Here is a 10,633-nt window from a genome sequence, read left to right on the forward strand (position 1 = left end):
GACGTAAGGAAAGATAGATTAGAATTAGTTGGAAATTAGGTTAATTTTCGGTTAACTTTATTCTATTATCTCTCATTCTCTTTTAATTCTCTTTTAATCCAAACAGACTATTAAAATTAAGTTAATTAGATGATAATTTTTTAATGAAGTTTGTAATGTATATTTGTATTTGAACTGCATTCTTACTTTTGTGTCCAAAAATTAAAAAATTGAGCTAGTTGGAAACTTAAAACTTGGAATCCATTACACTTCTTATTTTGGTGACATCCTACACAAATTTATTATTATGCACTTGAATACTTTACAAATATAAAATGTATGTTCAAAATTTCAATCATAATAAAACAAAACAACAATATTAAAACAAAGATAACTATTCTAACACACAATTTCACCATTTACTTACTTATACAAAAATTGGTAATGGTTGACAAAAAGTGGTGGATTCCACCATTCACAATTTTACATAAGTAAATTATAAAATGAATCTGGTTAATGGGTACTTTTAGAGTATTTATTAATAAACTAATTTTATGAAATTTTTTACATCACTTTCATAGAAAATATAAAAATCTAAATAAAAAAATCAAAAATTATTTTAAATATTTTTTTATAAAATGTTGTATTTGACATTGGCTAAAAAATACAATTTTTTTATTATTTAGCTTTTTTTTTACTATTCAGCATATTTTTGCTACTATTTATGGGTCTTATTACATTTTTTGATACTATTCATGAGTTTTACTATACTATTTTAATTAATTTTTAGCTTTATTTATCATATTTTCAGTAAAAAAAAATTCAATTATAATAAAATAAAACGGTTCTCAAATGAAAAAATTTCTAAAAATATTTTCTAAAATGAAAATCCATTAAAATCCCTAACCGCATCGAAAAGGTTGCCTACATAGTACACCCTAAGGGTGTCTAAAATCGATTTTTGCTTATCAAAATAAGGAAGAAAAAAAAAACTGAAAATTAATTCCATTTTCACGATTTCTAGGAAAAAAAAAAAAAAAAACTCAAATTTTCACAAACCGGTTTGGTCCAATTGGAGACCCAAGGAGATAACCAAATAACCTCAGTATCTGACATTTTGCATTAACCATCTTACTCCCACAGTTCAATTCAATACAACCATATAGAAAGCGACCCATTATTCACAGTCACAGTGCCATATCAAATAGTAATAAGAGAGAGAATGTAGAAAGAGAAAGTTGAGAGAGAGAGAGAGAGCTGTAGTGTTGCAGGTTTTATAGCAGAGTTGTGGCAGATTGTTTTTTAACTTTGTCCATGAAAATAATGGTCTCTCTCTCTCTCTCTCTAGCTGTTATCTTTCTTTCTCTCTGTACTTCTTACAGTTTTGCATTTATACATAGAGCTCTATATGACTCTCCCGACCGATGTGATTGAACGACCATAGTTCAGTTCGTCCTGTTACAACATTTTCGCCGACCCCATAAATTTAAAAAAAGAAAAAACAAACCCACCCAAGGAAAATTCTCATAAACCCAACTCAATAATGTTACTGAGTTCAAGCTGCTGTACATGTGTGAGCTCTCTGTGGGTTGTATTGTGCGGACTCTCTGGGTTTCCAAATGTTTTCAAGTGAAGCAGTTGCTTGTAAATTATAAAGGGTAGCTAAAGCTTATCTCACTTTTCGGTACACTGACTAGAGGGGGTTGGTTAAGCTGTAAAAAACTGGTTTTCTTTGGAGGGCAGTGATGGCATTTCGAGTTGAGCTTCTTCTTCTTGCTATTCTCGTATCTCTCAGCTTCGGTTCGGTGGATTCCGATGACGGTGAGTCATTTGATCCTAAAGCCTTATGTCCTGTTTGTATGCCGACAAAAATGTCATATTTCATTAAAAAAAAAAAATGAAGCTTGGATTTTCAGAACAAAGTTTTTTTTTTTTTTTTTTTTTTTTTTTTTTTTAATTCTTTTAAACTTAGTGAACCTAAATGCTTGATACTTCTTTTACGTGGGGTTAGTTGGGTTTTGAAACCAGGACATCATGGAACGTAAAGTTAAGATTTTTTTTTAGAAAAAATTTGTAAAGCTTATGCTATGGTGAACAATATTTTAAACCCATTTGTTTGTTTATTAGTTTATTCACTGTTTCGAAGTTCAACAATGTTTATTAAAATGTAACATTTTTTGTGTGGTCTTTTGATTAATTTTAAATTAAGCTATTCATTTTTTTAATCAAAATCGCTGACCTTGTTTTGCTTGTTATTTACACTTGACTCGATTTAACTCGTACACACACACTCTGTGTTTTGGGATTTTAGGGAGCTCTTTATGTTATTAGATATTTTGTATTGTGTGGTGAGACTAAAAATGAATGTGGGTGTTGAAGGGGCAACACTATTGGAGATAAAGAAGTCATTCAGGGATGTGGACAATGTTCTATATGATTGGACGGACTCACCATCTTCAGATTATTGTGTTTGGAGAGGTGTCACATGTGACAATGTCACCTTCAATGTCGTTGCCCTGTAAGTCCTGTTTCTTTGTTCCATTTTTGTGGGTTGAGTACTGTGCATGTCTTTAATTGGCAGCTACTTAAATTTATTTTATTTTCTTGTTATTCAAGAATTCTTCTTTTTCACTGTTTGTGTGTTTGGTTTTCTATGATTTTTAGCAATCTGTCAGGTTTGAATCTAGATGGAGAAATCTCACCTGCAATTGGAGAACTTAAGTTCCTGCTTACCATGTACTGTTCTCCATTCATATTTTTGTTTTGACATTTAAGCTATTTTTTGTTACATTTTTCTGCCAAGACTCTGTTTCCTTAGAGAATGATTTCCACAGTTTTTTTTTTTTTGGGGGGGGGGGGGTGTGGGGGGGTGTTGAGAAAGTAATAAAATTTGAATTTGAAGAGAACTGTGCTTTCCCAAAGTGATTGATTATAGTTTTATTGGGAACTATTTTAAAAACAAACAGAGTCTAAGCTTAGTTGTTATTTATAAACAAGGAATTGTGATGGGTTTGAATCAAGGTTGACCGTTATTATGTCTTCTTTGATCAGTGATCTAAGGTTAAACCGGCTCTCAGGGCAAATCCCAGACGAGATTGGTGACTGTTCTTCTTTGAAAAGCTTGTAAGTTCTATAGTGGAAAGGGACTTGCTTGAGTTCATGATTTTATCATCATAATGTGGATGCTGCTAGATAGTGGATACAAGGACCCTCCCCGTATTCTCTATCTCATTGTTAATTTATTAATTGGTCTTATTAGGGACTTGTCATTTAATGAGATAGATGGAGACATACCATTTTCAATCTCAAAGTTGAAACAGCTAGAATATCTGTAAGTTCTTGTACAAGAATGTATTTTTTATGTTTTGTCAACCTATTCTCTCCTGCAAAGTAATAATTTTAAACTATATTTTGAATGGGGCTTTCAGAATCTTGAAAAATAATCAGCTGATTGGGCCAATTCCTTCAACTTTGTCTCAGATTCCAAACTTGAAAGTTCTGTAAGTTTCATCTCCTGGCTTCTCTCCTTACTTTGTACTGAATTTAAATTTGAATGAATCATGACTGAAATTCCATATGGAACACTGGTTTCAGAGATTTGGCACAAAATAATCTGAGTGGAGAAATACCAAGGCTTATATACTGGAATGAAGTTTTGCAGTATCTGTGAGTGTACCAGTACATTGATAATACTAAGCTGTTATTCCTTTTTCTGGAATTCTAATAATATTGATCTTGAGAATGAACTTCTTTTGTCATTTCCTTCTTAGTGGTTTGCGAGGGAACAAGTTAGTGGGTACGCTCTCTACAGATATGTGCCAGCTAACTGGGTTATGGTACTTGTAAGTGGACATCAAATCCTTCACTCTTCAAACGCAAAAATTCCTTTGTATTCTCCAGCATATAAGGTCCTTTATCTATTTAACATGGTTTCTCCTACTGATTGCAGTGATGTAAGAAATAACAGTTTGACTGGCAGTATTCCCCAAAATATAGGGAACTGCACTGCCTTCCAAGTCTTGTATGTATTCAATCTGTCTCAATGATGTCAAAATGTCCAGAATGCTTAATCTGGGTTAACTTAAGAGTATGTTCTCTTTTTATTGACAGGGACTTGTCCTACAACCAGCTAACGGGAGAGATTCCATTCAATATTGGGTTCTTGCAAGTAGCCACATTGTATGTGCTTGGGGTTTTGTTTGTTTTGTTGAGCGCTTGGATCTAATAATGTTATGGTAATTTCTTCATTTATTTGATAAGTCTGATATACTAATAGCTCTTAAACTTTGTTGTTGCTAGATCATTTCAAGGTAATCGACTTACGGGGCATATTCCATCAGTGATTGGTCTGATGCAGGCACTTGCTGTGTTGTAAGTGCTTTTAGCTAACTGCATCCGAAGAGAAGTTTATACAGTGCCATCTCACTAACTGCTTTCTTTCTCTCCTATTTCCATCTCATTTTTCCTTGTTTCCAACCCAGAGATCTGAGCTGCAACATGTTAAGTGGGCCAATTCCTCCTATTTTGGGAAATTTGACTTACACTGAGAAATTGTAAGTACGTTGTTGGCATTCTTGCAATATATCATTTGTGTCTGAGTATCTTCTCTTGCACATGAAACATATATAGTGTTGAAAATAGCTACTAATAAGCACCATCTTAAAATTGTTATTCAGAGCCAGCGGTTAACATTCCAGTACAACTTCTGCTATCAACTTATAATTTTCTTTGATTTGAATGTATTTATGTATCTGAAATATCTTATGATGCTCACCACTGTAACGTTACCAAGTATTTTTGCTTTGTATGCCTCATTTTTTTCATTCCAAATTTCAAATGTAGGTATTTGCATGGCAACAAGCTGACTGGGTCTATTCCACCAGAGCTCGGAAATATGACAAAGCTTCACTATCTGTACGTTTTTTATTTTTATTTTCCTCATCTTTTTTCATATTTCTTTTGTAACCTATGATGTATATTTGCATATGCAAACAAGTGGCAACACTTGAGTTTCTTTAATTTAATTTCAGCTCTCTGATTTTTCTTTACATTGAGTATGGTTTTGATGTCATTTGAGCTTCATTGTTGGATATAAGATCTCAAAGCATTCCACCCATTTTGTGTATTTACCCTGTGATGTATTAAGGGCACACAAAATAACTGCGTTCCTGTGTTATTAGGAAAGTATTTGTTATTTCTCAGTCATGCATCGGGGAAGATGCATCTGCTCTCTAATTATCACTCTACCTTTGTAGGGAATTGAATGACAATAATCTTGATGGCCTTATTCCACCTGAGCTTGGGAAGCTTACTGATCTCTTTGACCTGTAGGTTCTGCATTCTGGAATTGTTTAATTCTGAGTGGTTTCAGCATAATTCTATTTAAGTTACTGATGCAACACTCTTGCAGTAATGTTGCTAACAACAATCTTGAAGGGCCCATCCCTGATAATCTTAGCTCGTGTACAAATCTTAACAACCTGTAAGCATCTTAACCTTGACCTCTTACTAAGAACTTTGATTGATTGTTTTCAAGGTAGTTATTTTCTATTTGATTCAATGTCAGCAATGTGCATGGGAACAAGTTGAATGGAACCGTCCCACTTGGTTTCCAGAGGCTAGAGAGTATGACGTATCTGTAAGTTTCACCCTGGTCTACTGAAATACTAATTAACGGTTAGAATCATGCAGTTTTTGTTGTCTTGCATTTTTTCCATGTTGCCTTGTCATAGCAGTGGTTGTCTCTCTGTTATTGTTGTCATTACCATCCCGTCTCCAAGGTTTCATTACTTTGTTGCTAAAGCATGCACAAGGCACATATGTGCACATCAAGGTTTGCCATCTGTGTTGCATAGTAGTCATTCCCCAATTTGTATGTCCTCAGTGATCAATTCCATTCCCATCTACTGTATGGTTTCATTTTGTGGTTGAAACAAGTCCATGCACAGAAGCACATTTAAGCACATCAAGGTCCTATCATGCACACTCAGTTTGAATATATGAAATCTTGCCTTAATGCTTCTCATTGATTTGATGACATCCTCAGGAATCTTTCCTCCAACAATCTTCGGGGCCCAATTCCAATTGAGCTATCTCGGATTGGTAATTTAGATACTTTGTAAGTATTAATCGCACTGGTGGTTTCCTTCAAAACTTATTTCTTTTTCTAATATATGCTTTTGCTCAGGGACATCTCTGATAACAAAATCAATGGCTCAATTCCTTCTTCCCTTGGTGATTTGGAACATCTTCTGAAGCTGTGAGTTCCACTCCTTATTTTTTTTTCTATCATGGTTTGTCTTCTTGCTTACACCAGTTATTCAATGTGGTAGGAATTTGAGCCGAAATCATTTAACAGGATTTATTCCCTTGGAGTTTGGTAATCTAAGAAGTGTTATGGAAATGTAAGTAATAGTTCTTTTATTAATACTATTATTAAGCCATTTTGGTTGTTTCTAACCTTGTGATTCATGCTTCACATTATAGAGATCTTTCAAATAATCATCTCTCAGGCTTCATTCCTCCAGAACTTAGTCAGCTACAGAACATGGTCTCATTGTAAGTTACTCATTGTGATTTTGTATCCAGTAGCTTTCGTGTTGATGATATTTATGGCTTTTACAAAGTTTCAAGAGCAATAGCAAGACTCTTTTCAATGGAATTCTATTTAAATGATTTTCTAGGTACAGTATTGAACATGAATAATTGTCACCATTGAGAGTGAGCTTTATTTTTTGACTGTTTTCAGCGTACAAGTCAATGAAATAATATGGTCTCCCAAAGATACCAACTTAAAAATGGCTTAAAATCATCCGTGGCTATATAGTTCATATTCTTATGTGGTTGCATTAGGTTTAAGGACTTAAATGGCCCTGTTATGAAGCATTCATGCTATTGTTGTTTATTAGGAATTTAAGATTTTCAAAATGAAGCAATGCTAATTGGTTGCACATTTTGTTTTTGTGATTTGATCCCTTCCTGCAATATAATGCAGGAGACTACAAAACAACAATTTATCTGGGGATGTGATGTCACTGATTAACTGTCTGAGTCTTAGTGTACTGTTAAGTATCTTATCCAGTGGAATTTATATTATGGCTTAAGCTTTAAGGTAGATCACAATGATTTTTGTAACAATATTTAATCCCAAATCCATGCAGCAATGTATCCTATAACAATCTAGCTGGTGATATTCCCACAAGCAATAACTTCTCAAGATTTTCACCTGACAGGTTAGAAAATCAACTGTTTATTTCTTAAACTGCCAAACGAAACATTCAAAGTTTAGTTGTCTTATTGATTTTCAAAAAAATTGATCTGATTGCTTCTAGTATTGGTTCAGGCTTTCATCCGACTGATGGAATCTTTGTTTGCAGTTTCATTGGAAATCCTGGTCTTTGTGGTTCTTGGCTCAGTTCCCCATGTCATGAGTATCATCCAACAGAGCGAGGTAAAGATGACCTTCAAGTCTGACCTTTTTTCCCCTTCATTTATTTGCTTAACCAGAGCCACAACTGTTAGTATTTGTCTTATAAATGTCTACTAGAAACCACAAAATGGCCAAATCATGTACTGGACCAGGATTTGACATGACTGGCTAGATCAGTCATTTGCATAATTTTTGTTATATCTTGAAAAATTCCTAGTCACTGAAGTACTGACTGAAAGATGCAAATTACTTTTATAATGGTGTTAATATCTTGTCTTTGGTACCAAATTCATCTGACATGTTCTATGCAGCAAAGATGTAACTGTATATATGTAATTTGACAAAATGCTGTAGCATTTCTTTGATGTTAGAGCATGACGTAGCTGGGCCTTTTGTCCTTGTCTAATTATGTAGTACACTATTGCATGTTTTCAGCATACTTTCTTCCTAGAATTGGATGCTATTTAGTTGCAAATTTGAGTAATAATTTTTCTTTTCTTTTCTCTTCTTCACTGTTGCCTTTGTAGTCACAATATCTAAAGCAGCCATTCTGGGTATTGCTCTTGGTGCCCTTGTAATTCTTCTCATGATATTAGCAGCAGCATGCCGGCCTCACACACCAGCTCCTTTTTCAGATGGATCGCTTGACAAACCAGGTACCTTATATTAGACTAAATAAAATATTGCATAACTGTAGTCACTGCCATGGGGCTTAGATGCCTATGGGGATGGTTCACCTACTATGGGTTTTGTTCATTTTACTGAGTTAAATCATTTTCAAAAAAGTACCATCACTTGAGATGTTTTTGATCTTCCTGGATGATTGGAACCATCCTTCTAATGAATTCCTTGGCCGTTAAATCAAACCATGAGATTATTTCATCCATGTCGATAATGGCAATGAGAAGGTTAATTTGTTTCTAAAGTGATATTTTTACTCTTTACCCGTTAGTTATAGTCTGATAGGGTCTGATCATCTTGCCCACTGAAAGCTCTACCAAGCTACTAACTCCTGTGTGCTCCTGAAACTACAGTTAGTTACTCTACACCAAAGCTAGTGATCCTTCACATGAATATGGCACTTCATGTGTATGAGGACATCATGAGAATGACTGAAAACTTGAGTGAGAAGTATATAATTGGTTATGGGGCATCAAGCACAGTTTACAAATGTGTCCTTAAGAATTGCAAGCCAGTGGCTATCAAGAAACTCTACTCCCACTATCAGTGCTTGAAGGAATTCGAAACAGAACTTGAGACGGTTGGGAGTATCAAGCATCGGAATCTGGTTTGCCTCCAAGGATACTCCTTGTCGCCCTCTGGGAACCTTCTCTTCTATGACTACATGGAAAATGGCAGTCTTTGGGATCTGCTTCATGGTAAGTTTCAGGTGTTTGTAGATCATTTTTGTGCCCTGCATAATGTTGCCTAAATTTATCCTTAGTTGTCCATGTGATTAACCATAATAGTCGGTTGTCATTACAATACATATGTTCTTTCTGATTCTGGTTTCTTATATGCTATTTGCTTTCCAGGTCCTACCAAAAAGAAAAAGCTCGACTGGGATACTCGTCTCATGATAGCACTTGGAGCAGCCCAAGGTCTGGCATATCTACACCATGATTGTAGCCCTCGCATCATCCACAGGGATGTCAAGTCATCTAACATTCTATTAGACAAGGATTTTGAGGCCCATCTCACTGATTTTGGCATTGCCAAGAGTTTATGCGCCTCAAAGTCTCATACATCTACTTACATAATGGGCACCATCGGCTATATAGACCCAGAGTATGCACGTACTTCTCGCCTCACTGAGAAGTCTGATGTGTATAGCTATGGTGTGGTTCTACTTGAGTTGCTGACAGGAAGGAAAGCTGTAGATAATGAATCCAATCTTCATCATCTGGTCAGTCTTCTATCCATTTTTTCTATTTATTATTTTGTTAAATGTTATGGTAACAATGAAAAACAGCATGCATATGTTTTGACTATTGTTTGGCATGAATTTTGCTCTTATGTGGGAAGCACAAAGAAACATTTATTTTGGTCTTATGAGATGAATTTTAACATTAGACCTCACACTGTCTCTCAGATCTTATCCAAGACAGCCAGCAATGCTGTCATGGAAACCGTTGATCCTGAGATCACAGCCACGTGTAAGGACCTTGGAGCAGTAAAGAAGGTTTTTCAGTTAGCTCTTCTATGCACCAAGAGACAGCCGTTGGATCGGCCAACAATGCACGAAGTAACACGAGTCTTGGGGAGTCTTGTGCCATCCACACCACCACCAAAGCAACCAGCCCCAAACCCAACCACTCCACTCCCTTCCACAAAAGTGTCTTGCTACATGGATGAGTATGCAAATATCAGGACTCCACACATGATGAATTGCCCATCCATGAGCACCTCAGATGCCCAACTCTTCCTTAAGTTTGGGGAGGTAATTTCTCAGAATAGTGAGTGAAGATTATGTTAGACTCAAAGATAAAGTAGTGGAAGGATAGTGAAAGATATTAGTTAATTGAAAATGTGTATAAATATTTGGTATTAGTTTTAGTTAACTTAGCCTCTCTTTTTTCTTTTTCTTTTTTTGCTACAAATTAGTAACTCTTAGGTGGAAAAAGGAAAAGATGGACAAAGTAACTAATATATTTCAAAGGCGTAGTAGTACCCACAATTCATGTATGTAAATTGTACTATATGAAATTATGGTGGTAATTTGGGCTTTGTGTTAGTGGGACCACTGGCACAAGAGTCTAGCCTGGTGGAATTAGTGATTGTGGGTCAGGTTCTGGCTCTGAATAGTTGGTTGAAGCAGTGCATTATATGTGTGACCAGCAATAATGCACTGTGGAGCCTTGCTGGGCCGTACCAGTCCAACTATAGGTGTTTGTAATTCTGAGTACATTGCCTATTGTCATGATCTGATGCAAGTTGAATGATGGAATAGCGATGAAAGTCAGGTTTGGTTTTTTTTCTTTTTCAGACCCATGAGAGTGAATTTAAATCATGACATAGGGATTTGTGCCTTGTATCTCAAATGTGAAAGTACCAGTGTTTTTTTTTTTTTTTGGGATAAAGTACCGGTGTTGTTTTGTTCAGATGCTAAGTGCTACTGTGGAAACTTGAAAGAGTCAGGGAAGTATGGGTTAAAAACATCAAACATTATTTACCACAAAAAAAGAAACATCTAACATTTCCTTCTCAAGGTGTGATAAGCCAGAG

The 10,633-nt window shown here is 35.3% G+C and overlaps 1 protein-coding gene across 2 annotated transcripts; it reads left to right on the forward strand.

Annotated features, from left to right (window-relative positions):
- The first annotated feature begins 1,196 nt into the window (after positions 1–1,196).
- On the forward strand, positions 1,197–10,386 carry LOC115974775 (LRR receptor-like serine/threonine-protein kinase ERECTA). Of its 2 annotated transcripts, XM_031095288.1 has the most exons (27): positions 1,197–1,800; positions 2,359–2,497; positions 2,644–2,715; positions 3,031–3,102; positions 3,239–3,310; positions 3,408–3,479; positions 3,574–3,645; positions 3,750–3,821; positions 3,929–4,000; positions 4,090–4,158; positions 4,279–4,350; positions 4,461–4,532; positions 4,822–4,893; positions 5,235–5,306; positions 5,390–5,461; positions 5,546–5,617; positions 6,026–6,097; positions 6,167–6,238; positions 6,312–6,383; positions 6,466–6,537; positions 6,974–7,042; positions 7,140–7,211; positions 7,356–7,429; positions 7,936–8,064; positions 8,443–8,787; positions 8,944–9,314; positions 9,501–10,386. In XM_031095288.1, exons 1-27 carry the CDS (start codon positions 1,725–1,727, stop codon positions 9,870–9,872), a joined length of 2,940 nt encoding a protein of 979 aa, XP_030951148.1. In that variant the 5' UTR covers positions 1,197–1,724; the 3' UTR covers positions 9,873–10,386. The 2 variants fall into 2 exon arrangements, with proteins under 2 accessions (XP_030951148.1, XP_030951149.1); XM_031095289.1 differs by lacking the exon at positions 6,974–7,042 and having other exon boundaries at positions 1,198–1,800.
- Positions 10,387–10,633: the final 247 nt, after the last annotated feature.

The sequence above is a fragment of the Quercus lobata genome, chromosome 2 (genome assembly GCF_001633185.2).
Source record: "Quercus lobata isolate SW786 chromosome 2, ValleyOak3.0 Primary Assembly, whole genome shotgun sequence".
NCBI lineage: Eukaryota > Viridiplantae > Streptophyta > Magnoliopsida > Fagales > Fagaceae > Quercus > Quercus lobata.

Coding starts and splice junctions, on each gene's coding strand:
- LOC115974775 (XM_031095288.1), top strand. CDS start 1,725: ATGGCATTTCGAGTTGAGCTTCTTCTTCTTGCTATTCTCGTATCTCTC. Junction 3,311..3,407: donor TTGAAACAGCTAGAATATCT/GTAAGTTCTTGT, acceptor TGGGGCTTTCAG/AATCTTGAAAAATAATCAGC. Junction 4,894..5,234: donor ATGACAAAGCTTCACTATCT/GTACGTTTTTTA, acceptor CTACCTTTGTAG/GGAATTGAATGACAATAATC.